Raw genomic sequence first — 24,188 nt, 5'->3', positions numbered from 1 at the left:
CTGCCTCCTGAGATTCCCGGCTGTGCCCGTCCTGGCTTGTCCCCTCCCTGCCAACTCTGCCTCTTACCCCTGGATGCCCTCCTCTGCTGCCACCTTTCAGTCCCAGCTCGACTACTGTGTTTTCCTGAAAATAAGACCTAGTTGGACCATCAGCTCTAATGCATCTTTTGGGGCAAAAATTAATATAAGACCCGGTATTATATTATATTATATTATATTATATTATATTATATTATATTATATTATATTATTATATTATATTATATTATATTATATATTATTATACAAGACCAGGTCTTACATTGTATTAAAATAAGACCGAGTCTTATATAATTTTTGCTCTAAAAGATGCATTAGAGCTGATCGTCTGGCTAGGTCTTATTTTCGGGGAAACGGTAGGAAACACCTGGTCATTGCTAATGTGGGTGGAGACCAGAGGAGCCTCGTGGAAAGGACCCAGCCTCTCAGGGCTCCAGATGGGTCAGCATCCAGCTGCGGCTGCCGCCCTCCTCACCCAGGAGCCCCTCCTCCAGCCCCCTCTGCTGTCTTATGTCAGCCCTGTCCTGCTGGCTGGGGCTGGGGCTTTCCTCAACTGTCTCCCCAGCCCAACTGGTAGCTCCTTAAGGCCAGGGACAGTGTCCTCTTCATCTTCATGTCCCAGGGTCCAGCACAAAATAGGCGCCAAGTAAAGGTCATTAGGTGGCTGACTGGCTCTCCTTTGAGAGTAAAGCAGAGATTAGAGATGTAAAGGAACACTGTCACTCAAGCCGTGTCTCGTCTTAGGCCAGGCGACAGCCCAGAAGAGGACCACCGTTTGTGGTCCTTTAGTGAAAGTGATACCCCTGGCTTCCAGGGAGAGAGGAGCCAGGGTAGCATGATGGAAAATCCTGGACCCTCAGAGTCATCACACCTGAGTTCGAGTCTCAGTGTCTCCACTTTCCAGCAGGACGGCCTGGGGCGTGTCGCATCACCACCCTAGGCCTCAGCTTCCTCATCTGTAAAATAGGGGTAGCTTGTCCTGGGACTGAAAAATGATGTGAATGAAGTGACCAGCTCGCACAGATGCTCAGGAAAGATTTTCTGAACAAAAGGCACAGCAGAAATTCATCTAATAAAATTGGACCTTGGAATTTTAAAGTTAGTGTGTTCTAAGACGAAGACAGTTCTTCCTAAGATGCGATCAAGGGAAGAAAAGTTAGTAAGAGGATTATTTGGGAAAAGGGTTTTTAGCCCAAAAGGCAAGGAAGGACCATTGAGATGGTCACTCTTATTACCTTCGCAGATAATAAGAGTGAGGGAGCTTTCTTTACTGCAGTTGGCACCACAAATTTCTGACAGGGGTGAACCCCAACTGATGTGGCCCCACCGCCCCACATGTGTCAGAGTTAAGGTTCCAGGAACTCTCTTTAGGAAACGCAGCTCCAAGATGAGGCCACAAAGGACCACGAGTCCTGGTCGCCGTCTTCTTCTGTCCCCTCAGCACTGCTGTTGGTTTTGTCAACCAACAATAGGGACCTATCCTGATGCGTTGGTTGGGTATTAACTACCCATGTGAATCACTAACTTAGCAGACAAAGGACAACACCCAGTGTCTCTAGCAGGCTCATTGTCAGACAGCAGCCGGCTGAGGGAGGCCACATGCTTGGTTGTTGAGTGTGTTTGCCAGGCAGGTTTGGGGGATGAGAGTAGAGTACACAGACCCCCCCCTTGGAGCTCCTCCCACTTTCCTCTGTTATTTCCTCCAAGGATCAAATCGACAGGTGACTTGTTTCTTGGCAGAGCACACATCTGGGCCCCTGGCTGGGGCTGGGTGACTGTCAGAATGTGTGACGACGGAGTGTGTGGTGCTGGTGGAAGGGCCCTGATACGGGAGTCTTGTGCAAGACTTGTGGGTCTGGGGATGCCTGCCAACCACTTTTGGTAAGCTGAGTCTTACTTCACAGGGACCAGGGAGTTGGCTACTAACATTGGTTCAAAGTAAATTCTTTGGTGATGTGAAATGACTTTATCAATCTCTTTGGGGAGCAGGAGACAGAGCTTACCTCAGGCCATAAACCCACCTGAGTGCTGAATGAGGAGAAATGCTGACTAGAAATTAGAAAAGATGGTGACAAGAGAACTTGAGTCCAGGAGAGATTGTGCCAGGATGTCCTACGTGGAGTCCGGGCTGCTTACTTTGCTGGAAACCCTTCGCTTGAATCCCAGCTCTACCACTTCCTGTCTGTGGGATCTTAGTCATTTAGTTCTTGTGAGCCTCAGCTTACACATCTGCAAAGTGGGGAGAGTACTGCCTTCTCTGTTCACTGCTCAAGTCAACCCCGTATTGGTGTAATAATGACTGACTTTTTCTCCCGCTGCCCTCTGCTTCCTTTCAGAGCTTTCAAGTGCCCAGCTCTTCCTCAGGAGCCCAGGCCGCCTGTCACCCCAGTTCTTGCTGCTGGAGAGAAGCCATGAGCTGCATCCTGAATGGCATCATCCCCTTGGGGATGGTGCTGCTGGTCTGCGGAACCCACGGCTTTTTCCTGCCCAACGTCACACACTTAGAGAAGCTGCTCAGCAAATACCAGCAGGACGAGCCCCACTCCCGGGTCCGGAGGGCCATCCCCAGGTCGGACAAGGAAGAGATCCTCATGCTTCATAATAAACTGCGGGGCCAGGTGTACCCCGCAGCCTCCAACATGGAGTACATGGTGAGTGCTGGCACTCCCTCCTGGGGTCGGGGGGCCTTGGCACGGTCTGTGGTGCCCCTGAGTGTGTGGCAGGCTTGAAGTCGCCAGGTGGAAGACGGTCCCCTGCTTCTGTTCTTGACACCCCACCGGAACAGTACCCTGAGTTCCTCAGCAGAGGCTGCCTCGTTGCCAGCTCCTTGTGCCACCTTTCGGGAGCTTGGCCCACGTACCTGCCCTGACTCTTCCCACCCAGCCCTCCGGAAGGTGGAGTGGAGATGGTCTCAGGGCTGGGCGCTGGCAGCTTCAGTCCCAGCTTTGCCACCTCTTAGCTGTGTGCCCTGGGCATCAGCCAGCTGAGCCTCAGTTTCCACTTTGAGAATCCCATCTTATACTTGCTGTGACAACTTAGCGCAGACCTCACACGTGGGGCTATGGTATTGCTGTTGCTATTGTGCCAACTCGGTCTTCATCCAGCTCTTTAGATGCATCTTCTCTGTCTGAGAAGCGACTGTGGCCGAGGCTGTGAGATGAGGTGTCTGTTGAAAGGAAAAGGGAGAGAAGGGATAGCGTTGGGGGGTCCCCTCTGGAGAAATCCCACACTTAGGATCAGAAGGGGCGACCAGGTCTCCCACGTCCAGACCGCCTGCCCTGCCGTCACTCCCCCTCCTCCATTGCTGTCTGTACCATTTCCCATCCCGCAGCCCTAGAAAGTAGGTGCAGTTATTTCTCCGTTTTATAGATTAGGAAACTGAGGCCCAAGGTCACATAGATGGTAGTGGCAGAGCCAGATTCAAGCCTGAGTCCCGCCGATTCCGGGACCGTGATTTCAGCTCGCACTCTGTACTCTATTTAAATAGCCCCCACCCCCAGCTACTGTGACTCTCTCCAGCGTTTTCCACCTTCTCTTCCCGTCCTGTTCCAGTCTCACCTTGATTAGTAGGACAGTCTCTGCCCTGGGGTGGTTTCACCTCCCCTCTTGCCCTCTTCCAGCCCATCCTGAGTCCTGCCATCATGTCACGCTTCCTGAATCTTCCCTTTCTTCCATCCTTTCTCCAGCTCAGGAGCCTCTAAGGGCCTCCGTGCCCAGGCCAGAGCCCAGATACTTCTTGCCTGACATGCAAGGTTTCTATCAGGAGCCCTGTCTGTCCTGATGACTGGCTTCCCTCCCTCCCCTTTAGCCAGAGAAGTCTGCTGGGTGTCCTCTGAAGATGATGTGTGTGCGGCAGCCACCGGGAGCACTTTCCCGGCATCACCCTCCTTAGTTAACTTCTTTGTAGCCCGCCCCCCTGGCCACACTCCTCTCCTTCTTCTAGACTCAGCTGTCACTCTTCATGTTGCCTCGTGCCCTGACCTTGGTAGAGCTCATCGTGATCAGGGGCCATCCTGCATGCCTGCAAGCCCCTCACTGTCCCTGTCTGTGCCCACACGAGGTGGCCTGTCACCAGCTGTCGGGCAGATGAATGGGTTGCCCATCTGGACAGGGCCCCCTGAGCAAGGCTGTCTGTCGGGAACTTGTTATGAAACATTTCTTTTTTCCCTCAAGAAAATCGTCCGGGCATTTATTCCAAAGGGACTGTGCTAATTTTAGAAGGAAGAGTGGGTACCCTTTCAAAATGCATGGCACAGCTTGTGCAGACCTTTGTTGCGTTAAAGATGTAGGAAATTAGGGGAGATTTCTTCAGGGCTTTCAGGGTGGACTCCTCCCCCACCCTTCTCAGGACCGGGTCATTTGGCCTCAGTCCCCATGGGGAAAGGACGCTCTGCACCTCTCTCTACACAGGTCACCCTGCATTCTGTGCCCTTCCTACCCCAAAGGCCTGCATGTTTCCCACCAGGGAGCCGGTATTTTCCTTGGCCTGAAGGTTACTGAACCACAACCCCCGGGATTCCAGCTGCCTGCTGCCTCCTGCCTGCGTTGGAACAGGCCGGGTTTCTGCTGGTCTTTTCCTGGCAGTACTGCGCTTGTCTAGTGTTTGTATGGAAGATTCGGGGCAAGTGAAAGGAGCTTAGTATGCAGCAGGCCAGGTCAGGTTGCCTGGACAGCCCATAATGAGCTTGCCATGCTTGCTTCATGATATTTCAGGATTAGAGTTGAGATCTGGGTTCTTAGGTCTAAACAGCCTGCCTGTCAGGGAAACTGCGTCTTCAGGGGACACCCCCAGGCAGGGGCCATGGAGCAGGGAAGGCAGTCAGGGCCCAGCCCCTTCACCCCAGCATCTGAGACCCAGTGCTGCCCCTCTGCTCCGTTTCTACCCAAACAAGTGGCATTGATTTGAGAGTGTCTTGAAAAGGTAGCTTCTGGCTCAGCCATGCCTGCTGGGGCTTCTAGCCACAGTCCTTTGAAATAGCCTCAGCACTAAAAGGTGGATTTTAAAACTCTAAAGAGTTAACACACCCCATTTTGAATATTTATAAGTGGACAGGCTCTGGAGCCAGCCTACCTGGGTTTAGGTAGCGGCCACTTATAGCTGTGTGACTTTGGACAGATTACTTAGCCTCTCTGTGTTTGTGTTTCCTCATTGGCACAATAGTGACAATAAAAGTACCTTTCTATAGGGTAATTTGGAGGAGCCAATGAGATAATGCATGATGAGTACTAAAGAAATGTTAGCTATACTGTTGTTATTATTGTTTTAGTGGAGTGGGACCACCACGTGGTGACAGCATGCAGACAGGATGATACCTGTGGAAGCCAGATAAGGCTGGGTTGTTAAAGTTCTAATTTTTTGGCTGTGTGATCTTAGGCTAGTTACTTAACCTCCCTTAGCCTCACTGTTTGTTTGTTTTTTGGTTTTTTTTTGTCTTCAGCAATGGAAAAGTAAAACGTACCTCAAGGGCTTGTTGTGGGGGTTAAATTTAAAAAATGGTGCTAATATTCTCTGGTAAGTGGCATGGCCCTACAGAGGTACAGGGCCCAGCATTGCCCCTGGCACATAATAGGTGCTTGAGAAAATTAATATTTGTGTTTACCGAGGACTAATTGGCACCTCACCTTGAAGCTTGATGCCTGCTCTCATTCAGCTTTTCCCCAGAACCTATTCCAGCAGGCGCCATTAGCTCACTTAGAGATAGGGTCACAGAGGCACAGAGCGGTGAAGCCCCTTGCCCAAAGTCACACAGCCAGCAAGCGGCAGAACCTGGCATCCTACCCAGGTCCACCTAACAAATGCTCTCACCACTGTACCTCACTGCCCGGTTCTTTCCCTTCTCCTTCCTCTCATCATCCATTTGAGGGATAAAGAATGTCCCCTGTGCCTTTCCTTCAGAGGCACATGGACTAGTTGGAGGGCAGATCTTTAGCTGGAAAAGCACAGGCCAGGTCAGGTTGCCTGGACAGCCCATAATGAGCTTGCCATGCTTGCTTCATGATATTTCAGTATTAGAGTTGAGCAGGAAGAGAAGGGGCAGATGGGGACTGGGGGAGGTCAGTGAGGGCTGGCGTGAGCTGGGGATCTGGGCTTCATCTTGCATGCATTCATTCATTCATGCACGCATGCGTTATTCTGGATGGCAGTCAAGACATGTAACACTTCTGTGGAAAGGACTCTGATCAACAGAGTGTGTGACCTGTGAGTGCCAGCCCTGTGCCCCTTTGTTTGGGGAACATTGTTTTGAAGTCCTACTATGTGGCAAGCATGGCTGGAGCCAAGAGGAGGGTGGGAGGTGAGGATGGGCCAAGATAGGGCTACTCAGCCTCGAATGGAAGGAGGGGAGAGCAGGTTCTCCTTTGGCTATGTCCTGTTGCAGACTAGACATCAAGTCTGCACATCTCCAGCCATGATTTCAAAAGCCTTTAACCCCCAGAGACCCTGCTGGGCATGTCTTTCTTTCCGTAAGCCGACCTTCGCCCTCCTGCTCCCCTCCCCTTTGAGCTGTAGGAAATCTTATGGACACAGACCAGAGGCAAGCAAGGTTCACATTGCTCTTGATCCACAGCACAGAATAAACAGGGAGCCAGCAACCCGTAGGGTGGGGTTGGCGCCTGCCCAATCTCTGCCTTGCCTCCTTGGGTGCTGGGAAGGACCTTAGCTGGCCACTTCCAGAGGGATCTCGGTGTGTGTGCAAGCTGCCCCCGACCCCGCTGCCCACCTCTCTCCCCGCTGCTCGGAGAGGAATTCACCGACTTGGTGCAGGTGGTCTATTTGGGGGGTGATCCATGAATCCAGAAGACAGGAAGGAGGAAGTCCAACTTCAGGGTGCACTATGGGGGTCTCATGGTGGGAGTGGAATCTGCCAGGATCTACTGAGCAAAGGGAGCAGCAGGCGGCTTGCCCTCCTGAAGGTGGGAGGCTGGTGCCTGTCCCCATTGGCTGAGGGTGGCCCCTGGGAGTGTTCACCGCCCCTGTCAGGCTTTGCTTGGACACTGGAGAAAGATCCCAGGCAGAAGCGGCTCAGGGTGTGGTAGGCCTGAAGCTGGGGCGCTGTCAGCCTGAGAGGAGTCTGAGCATACCTGGAACGTCCTCTGCAGCTGGAATAGCATGTGGATCAGGGTTGTGCCCCAGATTCCCCAGAGACAACTGCCCTAGGGCAGGACCTGCTCCTGGACGTGGACGAGTCTCGGTTATCTTGGCAGGAAAGAGACTGCAAGACAGCAGGAAAGGGAAGCGAGTAACCTCATGACACTCCATCCTGGGGTCCCGCAGTGGGGTAAACCATTCCTGGACACATCCCAGGGTTCTTCCTGGACAGTCTTTCAGTGAGCACCTACAGTGTGCCAGGAGCTGGGGCTCCCCAGAGCAGGGGACAGCCCCTCCCTGCCCGTGAGCTGGAGCATCTGCTGGAGAACTCTGGGAGGAGGCACGCAGCAGCTGGCTTGCAGTCAGCCCTGGGGGCCGCTTGGCGTCTGTTCCTCTGCAGAAGAGCTATGACCCCACTTGTTCATTTGCCGTGTTCTTTCCTGAGAAGTTATGTGTGTTCCCTGGGCCAGCTGGGAGGCAGGCCCAGCTGTAAAGCCTGTCTTCAGATTCCTTGGCCCAGACCCCTGCCCAAGCCCCCCTGATTCAGGGTGGGCCATGCTGGAGGTGGACCAGGACTGGGCAAGTTGAAGGCATTTCTTGCTACTTTTCTTTTAATAACAGTAAAATATACATAACATAAAATTTACCATCTTAACCATTTATAAGTGTACAGTTCAGTAACAGTAAGTACATTCGCATTGTCGTGCAACCATCACCACCATCCATCATGTCCAGGATTTATTCATTTTCCCATTTCACAGATGAGGAGACTGAGGCTGAGAGAAGGGACTTACTCAAGGTCACTGGCAAGTGAGAGGCAGAGTACGAACTCTGAAGACAGCTTTGGATCCAGGCTCCTCTGAGTTCTTTGCCGACCTGCCACTTCCCACTGGCTGAGTTAGGAACCTAACTGAACCTAGTGTGGCACGGGACCTAGTGTTACAGAAGCTGAAACTGGCCAGTGGGTTTACCTGGAGCCGCAGCTGTGGGTGTCGCAGCACTTTTGGTTCTTACACCCATCCCTGACTCTGAAGATGCCCATTTCTCCTCCCCCTGCAGACCTGGGATGAAGAGCTGGCGAAGTCGGCGGCGGCGTGGGCCCACGAGTGCATCTGGGAGCACGGGCCCACTGATCTGCTGGTGTCCATTGGGCAGAACCTGGCCGTCCACTGGGGCAGGTATGAGCCACCATGGTCCCCCCTTTACTTGAGAACTGGCCACCACTGCTGAGCACCTACTATGTGCCGGGCTGGGCAAGTTGTTGTGTCACCAGGACGACACAATCCTGGTGCCTGCTGTCTGTTATCGCATTTAGCCGTCACGGTCACCCACTAAGAGAAAGAAACCACCCATGTCATTTACGTCTTGGGAAACAGAGGCTCAGTGCCAGCAATTGTTACAAGACCGCTAACTGCCCATCTCACCACAACACTCAGAAATGGCCAATCCCCCTCACTTCCTTTCTCTTTATTGAAACCACTTTGTTTGCACTTGCTGGTGATGGCAACCTGGGATTTCCATCCAGTTTATTTTCTTTCCTGGTGAAAAATAACCGGTGCCAGCCTAGTGGATGGCGCTGAAGCAAGGCGCAGTGACCACCAACGATGATGATTTCAGGCCCTCCTCATTCCTGAGGCAATACAGGCTCAGTAGAAAGCCTAAATAGGAAGTTTCCAAAAGGGTTTGCATACCTGACTGCATACCTGCAGGTTTCTGTGCCCTGAATGAGTTTTCTGCCTTGTTTTGGAGTCCTGGGGGCCTCCGGCAGCTGAGGAACAAAGCTGGTCACGGCAATCGATCCATTGGTGGGTGAGGGGGGCCTGTCCTCTGGGTTCCCCATAGCCAGCTACTTCCCCAATTCCAGGCCCCTCCCCCTGCCACGGTAGGTGTCCCATCTGTGCATTACCTGTTCAATATTACATTACTCAACATTTTTCTCTACACTGACTTTAAATGGATTCATGTCTTACATCAAGTTTTACCTTAGCAGTAATATCTGTGAGATATGGGGTTCATGGGCTGCATATATTTTCCCAAATGTACATGAACATAAATACACCATTGTTAACCTAAACAGTGACTCACTGGGGGGCCCAGTACAAGTTTCCTGCACACACAGATGGCATGCGGGCCACCTGAGGGACACTCTTGAAACCCAGAGGGTGTCCAGGTAAACTCCTTGCCGATTTGGGTCTTAAGGACTAGCAGGTGCTGGGTGGGATGTGGGGCTATTGTTGGCCTTGAAGGAGCCCCTCCTCCAGCCGGCCCCCTGGGTGGCCGTGCTGCCAGCTGCAGTCTCGGTCACTGAGCGCAGAGTGGCCGGGATGAAACCAGCTGATCTCTCCTTGCAGGTATCGATCCCCTGGGTTCCACGTGCAGTCCTGGTATGACGAGGTGAAGGATTACACCTACCCCTATCCCCACGAGTGCAACCCCTGGTGTCCAGAGAGGTGCTCTGGGGCCATGTGCACCCACTACACACAGGTAACACGGGAGGAACAGGCCGTGACCTCAGCTCAGCACCCCAAAGCTCACTAGTCACTCACCTGGCCCTGCAGGATTGTTGCCCAACTAGAAAACCTCCGCTCTCATTGCCTTATTGGTTTTCTTTAATTCAGTGCTACTCAAAGCATAGCTGGGGGACTGAACAGCTTGTGATCCGTTCACAAGTACAGAAACAGAGCAAGCACTGGACATTTCTATGGCCCTTTTACAGGCTGGGGTATTTTCCTGGTATGTGGTTTGTTTGGTTGGTTTTTGTTTATTTTTAAATGAATGTACTCACATAGATCTTCAGTGGGTCAGGGGACAAACCCGAGGCTTCACCCTTTCACCATAGACCCCGTTAGCACCAGCACCCTGTAGGTCCAGACGAGATGATGGCATCCTGGTGTGCCTTGCCCCTTAGATTCTGATACGTGGTGTCGTCATTTCAGATAGTCTGGGCCACCACCAATAAGGTTGGCTGTGCCGTGAACACCTGCCGGAGGATGAACGTCTGGGGAGATGTGTGGGAGAATGCGGTCTACCTCGTCTGCAATTACTCGCCAAAGTAAGAACAAGTTGACATGGTCGTACGGGTTGGCACGCGTTGGCCTGACGTGCAGGACGTGGCTACAATTAGCTTCGACAGTGCCGTCTCTTCATTATTCCACATAACAAGGTGTTTCGAGGTTGTGGACACCATATTCAAGAAGAGGGTTAGCTTCATAGCTCAGCAGTGTCAACCAGGACGCAGGCTCCTTCTGTCTTCTTGCTATATTGTCCTCTCCTCATGGACCCAAGATGGCTGCACAGCACCGGGCATCATGTCTTCCCAAGCAGAAGGGAGGAGCAGTGTAGACAAGGGTTCTCTTATTAGGTCTTTCTCACCCACTTCCTCCTTATGTCATCGGCCAGAACTAGACCCCTCTCAGACAATGGGGAACACGATCGCCCCCATTGGCTTTGACCAATTAGCTTGCGCCAATTGGTTTCAACCAATGAAACTGCCCCAATTGACTTTGCACGTCTCCTCCAGGGAACAAGTCAGAAGCAGGAATAGCTTTTGGCTGAGCAACACATTGGGTCTGCCATAGCAGTATTACTCAACATCACTCTGATTTCTCTGAAAAATATGCAGCAGTTCACACTCTAGAAAACAGCTCTTCAGGCTAGGCCTAGTTTTTGCATCTTTAGATTTCCCCTCCCAGAAGGGACCACATCAGGTCTTTATATCCTAACCCCTCTTTCTCTCTACATATCCTGATGTTACCAGCGTGTGATTTATCCCTTTATTCATTCACCTCCATCGTTCATCAGACAAATATGTGCTGATTCTCAGAGAACTGCTCACCCAGTTTACGGTCTGCGGTTTGCACGTGGGCTGCTGAGCTGGCCGCCATCCTAGCACCGTGCCCTGTACACAGGGGGCATGGGAGGCCGATTTTCTCAGGGACTGAATGAAATGGGAATGACCTCATTTATTTGGTTTGGGTCAGGAGTGGCTGTGAGAAGGTGGGGTGAACAGGGAATTGCTGAGGTTGGGAGGAAAACTCTCCACCAACCATCTGGCATGCCTGTGATGGCAGTGTCTCCACAGCCCAAGGGATAAGGGCTGGGGGGGTTATGTCATCAGTGGGAAGGGACACAGGCCCCTGAAAGAACAACAGACTGGTCCACGGTGGTGGATTTCTTGGTGGAGTGGCAGGTGAGGAGTGAGGAATAATTCGATTTGACTATATAAAAAAATATACTTGAAGACCCCATTGGACATATAATTCTTCCATTCTTTACCCTCCCCCCACTTCTTTTCTTGAAAAAGAAATCAACTATGACAGTAAAATACACTAGTCTTAGGTGTGCAACTTGATACATTTTCACACGTATATACCTGTATTGATAACAAAATACCAGAACTTGGGCGCTTAGACAACGGACATTGATTTCTTATAGTTCTGGAGGCTGGAAATCCCAGGCCATGGTCCAGAGGGTCAGCTTCTGGCGAGGACTCTCTTCCTGCCTTGTAGATGGCTGCCTTTTCCTTGTGTCCTCGCATGGCCTTTCCTAGCATCGCTTCTTAGAAGGACACGAATCCCATCCAGGGTCCCACACTTATGACCACATGTAAACTTAATTATGTCCTTTGAGGTCCCATTTCCACATACAACCACACGGGGTCGGGGGGTGGTTAGGGCTTCAGCAGATGAATTTTGGGGGGGGACACACACAATTCAGTGCACACGGGACCTATATACCCATGTAACTAACTACCACTCCAGTCAAGATAGAGAATCTTCCCAGCGCCCCAGGATGCCCCCCAGAATAGCTACCGTTCTGACGTCTCTCCCCATTGGCCCGTCCGTGTGGTTTGGCCACTCATGTGAACGGACCTGATATGCCCTCTTAGGCCTAACTTCTTCCTGTCAACACCACGTCTGTGAAATTCGTCCGTAGGGTTGTGTGTCCAATGGGCCTCCCTTTTAGATTGCTGCCTGGTATTCCACGCTGTCCTCAGCCTCTTCTTCAAGAGTCCAAGCCCCTGGCCTTGCAGTGGGCAATGGCTGAGAGGGTGGGCCCTGGGGTGGTGTCTGGGCTCAGATCCCTTTAGGTGGGGGGTCTTGTGCATGAGGGGAGGACACTTACTGCACAGGGCTATTGGAAGAGCGGGAGAATGTCCATCTATAGGACGTTGGTGCAGAGTCTGATGCCCAGCCAGCTCTCCATTACCACTGACCTGAGGGTTATTTACTTCTGGAGCATCAGAGGTGTGGTTTGTCTTTGAGGAAATATGGAACCCTAGACAGGCTGGTGATCTCAGCTGGGGGAGAGGGATGAACCCATCTGGGGCCCCTGGTAGTCTGAAGAAAGCTACTGAGCCTTACCCAGTGACAGAACAGGCTCTGAGGCCCTTTTGTTCTGCCCGGTGATGGTCCATTTAGGGGCATCATCCCTAAGTCCCCCGTGAGTCCCTTGCCGGCCTGCATGTCTGAGCAGAGGTGGTCAGCTGAGTGGGGCCTGTGGCCTGGGGTAGGACGCTGTCATTTGCCATCCGGGATATATAGGACTTGAAGTGGTGAGCATATTATAATGGATCCCCTGCCCTCCATCCCCAGTCCTGAAGCCCACATGGCCCCGGGTGATGCCATCCCACTATTTTGAGCTGTCGGAGGTTAAACAGAGAGCGTGTTTGCTGCAGTTTGTCTTCCAGCCAACACTAGCAGGGCCCCTCCCTGGCCTCCCTGGAAAGCCGTCAGAAACACCACCCGATGAGCGTGTTGGTTTAGGAAGCACTCACAGAGCCGTGGCCTTCACCTTAGCCGGGCCCTAGTCGGAGGGTGTCCACATCGTCACTTGCTTCATACTCATGACAGCCTCCTGCTGTTACCCCCATTACAGAGAAGGAGACGGGTTCAGGGCTGGGAAAGTTGGGGATCATACAGCTGGCAGGGATGGGGTCCAACCCAGGGTATCTGCTCTTTACTGCTTTGCTGGAGGAGGCAGGGGCCAAGCATGGCCTAGCGGCCGGCCTGAATCCCTTTCCTGAGTGAACAAATGGATGACTGGACAACCACAAAGGAAGTTTCTAGAACAAATCCCCGAGACTGGTCCCCAGTCCTTCATGGCTCCAGTTTGTGTTGCCAAAGACCCACGCACTGTGAGAAGGGCTTGGGAGTTCCACTCACTACCTGCTGCCTGTCCCTGGAGGCATCCTACTGAGTGGCCTCCAGTTTTCCTGCCCTGGGGACTTCAGAGGGAGGTGGCTAGTACCCGGGACACTCAGAGGGATCTTAGTCCCAGCTCTGAGAGCAGAATATGGTCAGAGGCCCTGAGCCCCACAGCCTGGGTTCAAATATCACCCTGTGACCTCGGGCAAGTCGCTGAACCTCTCCGAGTCTCAGTCGCCTCCTGTGCAAAAGGAGTGAATTCTGGCACATCCCTCCTGGGGTGTTGGAAGGATGGCATGACCTGGGTTAGTATGTGGTAAGAACTCGGTAAACACAAGCTACTCTCTGATCGCGCTGACTTTCGCTTGTTTAAGAAATGGCTTATAAGGGGGATCCTGGCAGCTTTCCAGTGCAAAGGCATTGGGGCTTCGTGGGGGGCTGACAGTGTTCAGGTTGTGTAAGGGAAGCAACAGGAGTAGGTATGGAGCCGGTGCCGTGTTGGCACACACACCAACGCAAGGTGTCGTAGCTCTGCACTCGGTTTTCTTAGGATTCTCTAGACTCTCTGTGCTCAGGAGAGACCCGGGGCGGCTTCTGTTTCCCTTTCCATGGCGCACAGCTTCCTCCCTTCCCGAGTGTGTTTGCTCCCCGCACTCCAAGTGGCCCCAGGAAAGGAGAAAGGAGCCGTCCGTCGTCCCTCCTGATGGTGTTTCTGGTCTGTCTTCAGGGGAAACTGGATTGGAGAGGCCCCGTACAGAAGCGGCCGGCCCTGCTCTGAGTGCCCGCCCAGCTACGGAGGCAGCTGCAAGAACAACTTGTGTTACCGAGGTAGGAAATGACCTCAAAACTGTGACTCACAGAACAGCTTACGTAAAATGGGAAAAGTGGACAGTAGAGTTCAAGGCACCCCCTCCTCTGCCAGCCGCGTGTCAGTTGCCCTCAGTACTCCCCTCGTCTCCCCTCCCTCCCTCTGCCTTGTGCACGTGAAGATTTGGGGTTCAGTCCCCAGTTCCCTGGGGGCCTGTGGCTGCCCTGGGGTATCCCCCCAGGAAGCACGTGCCATAGCCAGACTCTGAATGCAGCATCCACACAGACACGTCCCTGACCTTGTTTGTTGGTGTTCACAGTTTGGTATGAAACACAACAAACAAGGAATTAAAAACAAATGACGAGACTGGTGTTTCAGGCGAGCTCCACACTGTGCAGGGTTGTCCCTCTGGGGGGGTTGTCCTTCCCATCCTTGTTCCCCCACGCACATTCCCATCTTGCCCATCCTTCACCTAATTTGTCACAAACGTTTATGTTTTCCTTCCTCCCACATCTCAGGCAAAACTGAAGTTTGCAAAGGCTGTGTCATTTCCAGCTCTTCCACCGTTTGTCTATTGTTGCCACTCAGAATGTTTCCACTCGCCCCGCTACTATAAATAACGCACGTTTTTCGGGCCGAAAGCCTTTCTCACATTCTGGGCTCCGTCCCAGAAGGGGGCATAGCCAGGCCAAAAGGGATGACCGTGTTTTTGTGGTTTAGATGGGTTTTCTCTCAAGGTTCCATCCGCAGGCCTTGTGATGTCGCAGAGGGCGGGGCACACGCATGGGGGAGAGCAACTCTCTGTGTCAGGCCTTCCCTGTCGGAGGGGACACGGGGTCAGTCCCGTGGCCTCTGGGGTAAAGAACCCGTTGGGCTAAGGCAGGGGTCCCGCTCAGGGGCCTGGGTGCTCTGTTGTCCTGGCCAGCTGTTCACCGCTGCTTCTGCCCGGAAGGCAGGGATGGGACAGGACAAGTGAGGCTCTGGATGTCTGACAAACCAGGTTTGGAGGCTGGCATGCAAACCCCTCGATCATTCTACCCATCAGCAAAAGAGGTGTGATCACACCAGTCTTTCATAACGTACCACAGGCTCAAATGAGAGTCCATGCTTTTGCTGGGAATGTATCGAGCACCTGCTGTGTGCCCGGACGTTGCTGGCTGCTCTCAGTGGGGATAACTGTGGGGATCTTACAGTTCTGGGGATGCCCTCATGAAACTGAGGTCCCCCAGGGTTATGGACACGAGGCGTGATGGACATCCTTCAAGGGCAGTTACTGATGCTGCAGAAGTTAGAGCAGGTGAGGGAGGCCCTCCCCAAGCAAATGCCCTTAAGGAGGGAGACATAGCCTGGTAATGAGAGAATGGAAAGGTATTTCTGGCAGGGGGAACAGCATGTGCAAAGGCCTGGAGGCATGAGGCAGCATAGTCAGGAGAGGAAGAATGGCAGCCCTGATCCCAGCTGTGCCTACCACGGAGCACGGCCCCCGTAAGTGTTTGTTCAATGGAATTTCTCCCTCTTCCCCATTTCCTGTCTTCTGGATGGGCTCTACATGCGCCTGTCTTTAGCGAACTATTCCCTGACACCCCCCTTCTGATTCCTGGATTTGTGAGACAAGCATGGGTTTTCGAGGCCAGCATACCTGCTTTAAGAATATCAACCCTGCCACATTTCAGCAGTGGGACCCTGTCAGGTAACTTCATCTCTCCAAGCCTCAGTCTTGCCGTCTGAAAATAGGGTAATTGTGTCAACCCCTGGGAGTGTGGGAGCGCTAAGAGAAGGACGCAGGTCGAGGTCAACACTCAGGCATGTCAATTTCCATCCCCTTACTCCTATTCAGGCCCAGGTCCTGTGGCTGCTGTCCAGTCATCCAGAGGGGTCAAGTCCCCTTCAGACTTGGGGACCCTGAGGGAAGGATGCCCCTTGGGGTTCCTCCTCCATCTCCCCTCACACAGAGGGCTCTGTGTGTGTGTGTGTGTGTGTGTGTGTGTGTGTGTGTGTGTGATGGGCCAGAGCTTTCCAGATCAAGGGTAGATGCAATAGGGTCATCTCTACCATTCCTGGCTCTGTACATGGGCATACTGCTTGCCTTCTTTGAGCCTCACGTTCCCCATCTGTAACAGTAATAACCTAGTCCTTCCATGGAGATTTGCTGGGAGGATGCAGTGAAAAGGATGTGAGTTGCAAACAAAACAACCCGCACATAGTCAGTGCTTTGTGAATGCAGCTGGTTAGCTCCTTGGAGAAGTGGAAGGTGTGGCTGCCTGCATGAGGTCCTTTATCACCTGGTGGGGAATGTTGGCCCTCTCCCAGCTTGAGTGTCCCATCCATCTCTGGAACCTGGCCCACAGGTCTGGTGTCACACCTCCTCCAGGGAGTCTTCCCTGACTGCCCAGATAGGCAGTGCACATGCTTCCCTGTTCTTACTGCCCCCAGACTCTCCTTGAACCTTGACTCACCTGTAGTTACAACTGTTGGTTCACTCCAGGGCCTCCAGGGGCATGGAGCAAGTGTGTTTTGCAGGTCATCCGAATACACATATCCCCCAAAATACATCCAGGGTCATTTTCTAAGACCAAATACACACAAAGATCCTTTAGATGCCAGCTTACCCATCCAGTGAAGCCTTTGTACTTGTTTCTTTATTTTTGGTGGAAAATATCCAACATCACTTGGCAGGCATCCCAATTTTCTTAGCTAACCATGCAGAAAGTCTCCTGTCAAATGGTTTATCTGCATAAGCTCCTTAATCAGTGTTTAATGAGGTTGCCTGGCAGGGCCTTGATCTATAATGGAGATGGAGCAGGGATAAGGATAGACTATAAGAGAGGTTTCCGTCCCTCCAGCCTTGCCAGGTGGGGTGATAAAGGGTGCGGGCTTTGGGTAAAGGCAGTTTTACTCTCTGCTGTGTGAGCTTGGGCAGGTCGCTTAGCCTCTCTGAGCTTTGGTTTCCTTGTCTGTGAAATGGAGCTTATCATGCTTCCTAGGGCAATGAGAGGATGTCACGAGAGCATGCAGGGGAAGGGCTGGGTGGTGGGCAGTCATTTGGTCACATTTAGTAACCATTAGGGGTGCGCTTTGTCAGCACTTACAGAACCAGGTGTGGACCTGCAGAATGCCGTAAGCAATGCTGTGTGCCCCGAGACCCCTGGTCCGGAGCTGGATGGTACATACAGTAGCCTTGCCGTGAACTCAGGCATGGAATTTCCCCAGGCCTGCACCGATCCACACCGGGGAGCTTAATTAGGATGTGCTCAAATACAGCCTGTCCTCTGGGCAAGCATTCCACTTTTCATGTGTGTGTCTGAGGGCGAGGACTGTCTGCCCATTTTCTTAAATAGTGAGCCCTCAAATGCTGTAGACTGCTTCACCAAACTATATTTGGCTAAATAAAGCCACGATTATGAGGTATAAAAATCCTAAAGGCCAGTGGAAGAAAACCCAGCTTATTCCAGAGACAGCTCTGGCTTTCAGTGAAGGGCAAACCTGAGTAGCCACATTGACGGGAAGGCAGACCGGAGGCGACCGATTGTGCCAAACGGCATTGCAAACCCAGTGTCTTCGTAAAGATTTCACCTAATAGCGTTTGGCTACAAATGATGCTTTTAGAATTCCCTTCCTGAATGTCTTTAAACTTCACTGGGAATATATATATATTTTTTCAAAAGAATTGAAAGACAGGATTCTTTGGGGTTTTGATTATCTTTCATTCAGCGAATTTTATTGAGCAGCTACTATGTGCTGGGAGCTGGGTGTCCAGTGGGCTGTGAAACAGGCTGGTTCCTGGCCTCAGGGAATTTACAGAGGGCGGGAAAGGCAGGTGGTGATGAAATCACAGCTATGAGCTAGCTGCCCAGGAGCAGCACTGGTGGTCCATGAGCTCTCAGAGAATGGACTTGAGACTCAAGATTACCGTTCACCTCCCGGCTTAAATCCTGACCTTTCTGCTCTCGGGAATGGGTTCACCTGAGGTGGTGGTTGTGTGGTAAAGAATTAGTCAGTGAAACAGATGCAGAATATTCCAGCCTCAAAAAGCATCAGAGAACCACTCATCTGCCCTTCCTTTGAATGTTTGTCTTGTATAGACATGAAACACTTGGACTGCCCTTTGTGGAAAAGAGGTCATTTCTCTTAAGGAGAAGTGGGAATAAGGCTGGGGTCCTGATGAACACTTGGTCACTGGATGGGACTTGAGTTTTAACCCCGTGACCCAAAGAGGCCCATGAGAGTGCTTCTTCATTCTTCCTCCTTGAAATTGTTCTTACCCAAATACATCTATCATCTCTTTTACTGGGGGAACTCAGAAGGCAGGGGTTTCCAACTCTGGTCCACAGACACCCAAGGGGGATGGAGGTGCAAGTTATAAAGGTGCAAAGGGGTCCCCTGGTAGAGATGTGCATCCGTTCATCTTTGAGAAGGCCACTCAAGCAAATGAAAATAGCAATTCTTTGCTTTGCTTTGGCTGAAATTTGCAGTTTGGTATTCTGGTGGCCTGATTCCAGATGCTGGTCAGCAGTGAATAGTTGTCTTTTGTGATGAAAACTGGAAGATAAATAAACTGATGCTTATAATAAATGCAATTTGTTTGGTTAATTAAAATATCTTAAAACAACGGGGGTCATGATCATGGTTGGAGAAATACTATTTGGGGAAAAGATTAGGACCCAACAAACTAATTTTTTTTTTTAACCAGGAGTTGGGTTTCTGGCTGGTTCTATATGATGGATCCAATGTTACTGGGCAGCGAAAGGAGTTGAGTGTGGTTAAGTGACCTTGACTCACAGGGGTGGAGAAGGGAGCAGGATGGGCCATGGCTGAGGGGCAGTGGGGCCCTTGACCATTGACGGGGGTCTTCCTGCACCGTGGTGTGCTTGTAAGTGAGGACGACCCCTCTCCCAGTGGAAACTTAGGGCCAGAGGGACCTCAGGGGAGGCAGCTACAGTTTGGAGTCAGAAGATGTACTTCCTTGGGCAAATGATGGTGCAGGAGGAGGTGGGACAAGAAACCATTATGATAACCCAGGTGTGGGCCTTCTCACCTCTGGTCTGCCTAGCAGCTCTTGGGTCCAAAGCATACACAGTGAGCAGAGCCTATCCATCTCATCTTGGCTGGTAGAATTCCACCTGGCCAGGTGTGTTCTGAAATGTAACTTTCTCTTTGCCACTGAAATGACTCTTTGTCAAACTAAACCTCAAACAAGTTTAGTTTCCAATTTTTTTTTTTCCCAAAGTGCATTTTTGTTGAATCCCAGCATTTATTTTTTTCATCCGTCTCCACTATGCAGAAGAGACTTATAACCAAAAACCTGAAACGGACGAGATGAATGAGGTGGAGACGGTTCCCATTCCTGAAGAGAAACACGTCTGGGTCCAGCCGAGGGTGGTCAGACCTGCCAAGCCCAAGAAAACGTCTGCCGTGAAGTATATGAGTGAGTCAGGCTCCCTCTCTACCCTCTGTCACCCAGCAAGCCATTTCTGAAAGGGGGCAGTTTTCTTTGGGGTGGATGGAGATGGGTAGCTGGTGTGTTAAAAGGTCTCCAAGTCCACAAACAGCAGAAGCAGGGTGGGGAGCAGCTTGCAAAGCACAACCCTAAGACGTTCCTAAAAAAAATGATATTTTTAAGTTATTTCAAAGGTAAGCTTTATAGGAGCTGCGTTTGAGTGGCCCTTTTCCCCCAGGCAAGTATTTTAAGGTTAGACCTTGTCCTTTCAAGGAACCTGGATTGAAATTGGGTTCCTCTTGCAAGCTTTGGTCTCCCTAAGGGAGCGCACAGAGCCTGCAGGGCGGAGGCCAGCTCTGGCAGGCTCCGGCCCTTTCCACCAGGTACTGGTTCTGTGACTCGGACCTCCACTAGACTCTGAGACTTGATTTGCTCATCTATACAATGGGGCAATAATGCCCGTGAGTTGCTGTGAGGATTATTTGCGGTAATGTGGGTCCCCAGTGTCAGTGGGGGACCCTGTACTTGAGGTCATCAAGTTGCCTCCAGTACTTCCCTTGGGTGGAAAGTTGAATGTTTCCCCCAAGACTTCTGGAAGTCCCCAGAGCGCTCTGACGCTCACCTCTGTCACGCTTTCCCCTCCCCTGGTTCCCAGTGTACCTCACTTCTCAAGGTGTTCCTTCTTTCTGCCCTGTCTTCGTGGGCTAGAACTCAGTGTTCCAACCTCCCCCAATGCTGCTGTTGGGCACCTGTGCAGGTGTCTCCTTTATTGGAGGTGGGGGCCCTGGAGGGGCACTTTCTTAAGACACAGCAACAGGCACGGGCTGTCTGCCTGCAGTGCACTCCGATTCCTCTGATTTTGAGCCTTAAACGGCATGAAACTGGACTTAGCCCTGCATAGGGCCCCCCTCGTGCCCATCTTTCTCAGAAACCCTCCCCTATTTCTCAACTGTTCTCTCTCCTGCCCCCACCTGCCAGCCTCTCTGTCCTCTTGGGCCTTCAGGTGTCTCTTCCCTGGACTTTCTGCCTGTTGAACCATCCTGTAGCTTCTCTGACCAAGAAATAGGCTGAGGATCTCGTCTGTGTAAAAGTTCAAAACGGTCCCACTGTGTTTTTAAAAATAATGTAAAACTACAAAATAATATATGTTCTTTTGTCCAACGATAACTCTACTCCAAGATTCTGATCTGTCCCTATAAAATAAACAAAAAGGAAAGTGTGGCAAAGTCGTCTTGTTTGGGGGCGGGGGCGGGGCGATGACACAGGTGGGAATGGCTGGCTCCCTCCCTCTTGGGCTGAATAAAACTTGAAAGTCCCGTCCTCCAGAACCCTGAGGGGCTACAAGGCACTTAGTGTGTGCCAGGCTCTCTTCGAAGGCCACACTTACTTTCTCATTTAATGCACATTCAATACAGTATCCACTATTCTTATCTCCATTACTTACGTGCAGAAATTGAAGCTCAGAGAGGGGAAGTAATGTGTCCAAGGTCACGTGACTACTATAAAGTGGATCTGGGATTTGAACCTCACCACTGAAGCCTGCAGCCATTGGGCAATCCTGCTCTCATGATGGCATAGATTCCAGAATGTTCCAGAAAATTCCTCAGTGTGGGGGGCTGGGGTCTTCTAACTCAGACCCATCCTCTCAATGTGATATATATTTCTGCATTTCTCTCTTAGCCCAAGTTGTCAGGTGTGACACCAAGATGAAGGACAAGTGCAAAGGGTCCACATGCAACAGGTAAGGTCTGGGCTGGATCATTTTCTCACCGATCCCTACAGCCCTTTGAAGCACCTGCTGTGGGTGATGGGTCCCATTATGATGGCCACCCAAACCAAGCTGGGTGGAAACTTAGAGAAAAATGTCACTCTCTACTTTTAGCACCAAAGGTGTGTCAGGTTGAGCGGGACATAACTCCGTTTGCTTCGTGTCATACATTAGAGTGATCACAACGTCCCAGTGCTCTCTCTGACGCCACCATTTATTCAGAGCTTGGCACACAAAGCTGATCCATTGCTGGTAACCTAGACCAGAGTTTCTCAGCGTTGGCACTACTGATGTTGAGGGCCAGAAATCCTTTGTGGGGGGGCTGTTCTGTGCAGTGTAGGATGTTGAGCAGTACCCCTGGACCCACCACATGCCAGAAGCACCTCCCTGGTTGTGATCCTGAGAAATGTCTCCAGAAATGGCCAGTGTCCCCTGAGGGGTAAGATCTCCTCTAGTGGGTAATCTTTGACCGGGAGGGTTGTCCCAAGCTCTGGTCTCCTCCTGTCTGGACATATATTCCAGTTAAGTATTTCATCGCTAGTGGGGAGGAGGTGTCCAAATGACAGATGCTCTGGGTTATTGGTTCAAAAGGAATTCCCAAACTGGAGCAATGCCAGATGTGCACGTAGCAGATGTGCTATAGACATGATGATCTTGACCAATGTTTTTGTGCGATCAGGCGCTCCCTTCCACCTCTGTGTGTGACAGGGTCGCAGGGTGGCCCAGAGTTCTGTGCAGGGAGGATTAGGGCTGGGGCAGTGTGAGGGCACTTGTGAGTTGGCGGCACCCTACCGTTGACAAATCCAGCAGGCCTGCTGCAGCATCTGAGTAAGCCTGCTTCCTCGTGCCCCCCCATCCGCACCCCCCAGAGGAAGAGCTGCCAGTGTAGCCTCGGGTAGTTGAATGAATTCATCTAGCTAATGGAGTCACTGAGTATTGTCCATTTGGGTGTCGGAGAACGTCTGCCAAGAAGGACAAGTTTGGTTTTGGCAGTGCCGCTGCTGGGCTGCTCTCTCTGGCAGTGAACAGCCAACAGGTGCAGTGGCCTCATGCACAACCTCAGGTCACGGTAGGAAAACCATGTCATGGGTAGAGGGGTCCTACTCATCTTCCTGTGGACTCTGGCACGCCTCCATCTGAAGCTGAATCACATCGTTTAAAGCATGCTAAAAAGAGTAGGCAGCAGTGTACGAGGGGGATTTGGAATTTGGTGTGCCAGAATGCCTGGCTCAGACTCCGGCAGGAGTGTTATGAAATAAACATTGAGCAACCCAGGGTGAGGTCGTTCAAGAGGTTCCTATGGTGTCCCGTGAGCAGCTGGCGATAGGCCAGCAAGTACTGCAAAAGTAAACGGTCAATTTGTTGGTGAGATGAGTAAGATGTGGCAACGATGCCTGATGCAATAACTGGCCCTGTGTACAGTGTTGGGGATGTTTTCATCTGTGTGTGTGCTGGCTGCATTGGGCGGAAAGCAGACGACGTTAGGAAGGGGTATCCACTCCGCAAACGCATGGGTCTAGGGTTTTGGGAACGCTCCTTTGTTGTCCCTTTTTTGCGATGATGTGACTCTGTCCTGTAAGCTCATTATGAGAGCATCACGCCTGAGTACTCAATGGAAAAAAATTACAGTGTCTGGAGAAAAAAATCCCTTGTCAGACAGCATCGAAAGAGTTCCAGAGTCAGGGGCAGATGGGACTCTCCCCAGGCGGGGAGAACGCAGGGGTCTGTTCACATAAAAACTATTAGAGGCCTCCTGTCAAGAAATGTAACTCACCCCAATCTGTAAACATGAGACCGTCCATAGTCTCTTGCCTAGAAGCTGTCCCACCACCTGGCATTTCATCTTTCTGGTTCTTTTACAAAAATAGTATTTGCTGGGCTTCTTTTCTGACTTTAGAAGGTATTCTTGTTCATTGTAATTGAGGAAAACAACAACAGAAAAGTATAAAGAAAAAAAAAAATGCCTGGAATCTCCTCAAGATCGGTTGCAATTTGCTGTAGTTCCTCCCAATCTTTTTTCCGTGCACTAATTGGCCAATACTGATGATATGATCTTGTGTGTTAGTTTTCACTTAAGATTTCCTGGAGTCCCTAAGTATTCCTCAAAACCTTCATTTCCAGTGGCTGTGTAACACTTTGACATACAGCTACACAAAAATGTTCGGCCATCGCTTTGATACCTGCTAGCTTATTTCCAGTTTTTCACAATCATAAACAGTTGTAATAACATGTGGTCTGACTTTCTGACTTTCTTCTCGGGATATAACTTGCAAGGCAAGTTCCAGAATCAACGAATTTCAGTCTTTCTGGAAAGAGTAATGTGTACTTTTTCATGAACATGAACACCATCATTGAGGGTGTTTTTTTTTTCATCATTGAGTTTTATTCTAGTAAAAAACTCTTGCAATCTGACGCCTAGAAATGGCATCTCCTTTCAATTTGCACCTCTTAGAGGACTGATGTTTGAGGATTTTTCTTTTGTGCTTTTGCTGCCAGTTACCTTTCTTCTGTGAATTGTCCAAGTATTCACAAGTCTGCCTTAAATACAAATCTTAATTAAGCACATGAAACTAGTCCTTAAGAAGGTCAAATAGAGTCTGCAATTATGTTTATGTGACCAGAAACTTCAGCCTGAGTAAATTGTGACTTGCTTGAAAAACGATGGGTTCTACGTCACCGAAGCTTTTCTACATGTAATAATAGAGCTGCTGAAGGAAAAAAAAAAAAAAGTGAGCTTTAATGACAGGTGAACTTTCATCAACACGTTTACCTCTGAAAATCATTTTCTTTCATCTCCCTCAGGTACCAGTGCCCAGCCGGCTGCCTGAACAACAAGGCGAAGATTTTTGGAACTCTTTTTTATGAAAGTGTAAGTGTGGCCAGTATTTCTTTAAATGGCTTGT

The 24,188-nt window shown here is 50.9% G+C and overlaps 1 protein-coding gene across 1 annotated transcript in view; it reads left to right on the top strand.

Annotated features, from left to right (window-relative positions):
* Positions 1-24,188, top strand: part of CRISPLD2 (cysteine rich secretory protein LCCL domain containing 2) — a 62,136-nt gene that overhangs the window by 12,857 nt on the left and 25,091 nt on the right. Inside the window, exons 2-9 of the mRNA XM_019747136.3 lie at positions 2,376-2,690; positions 8,186-8,304; positions 9,478-9,610; positions 10,063-10,178; positions 14,000-14,100; positions 19,362-19,505; positions 21,198-21,258; positions 24,088-24,154. Coding sequence (XP_019602695.3) covers positions 2,451-2,690; positions 8,186-8,304; positions 9,478-9,610; positions 10,063-10,178; positions 14,000-14,100; positions 19,362-19,505; positions 21,198-21,258; positions 24,088-24,154 — 981 coding nt within the window. The 5' untranslated portion in view covers positions 2,376-2,450. The remainder of the gene's footprint in view (positions 1-2,375; positions 2,691-8,185; positions 8,305-9,477; positions 9,611-10,062; positions 10,179-13,999; positions 14,101-19,361; positions 19,506-21,197; positions 21,259-24,087; positions 24,155-24,188) is intronic.

Source organism: Rhinolophus sinicus, chromosome 8 (assembly GCF_057876585.1).
Source record: "Rhinolophus sinicus isolate RSI-liver-muscle chromosome 8, RSI-T2T, whole genome shotgun sequence".
NCBI classification, from domain to species: domain Eukaryota; kingdom Metazoa; phylum Chordata; class Mammalia; order Chiroptera; family Rhinolophidae; genus Rhinolophus; species Rhinolophus sinicus.
This window is presented reverse-complemented; position numbering and strand designations above follow the sequence as displayed.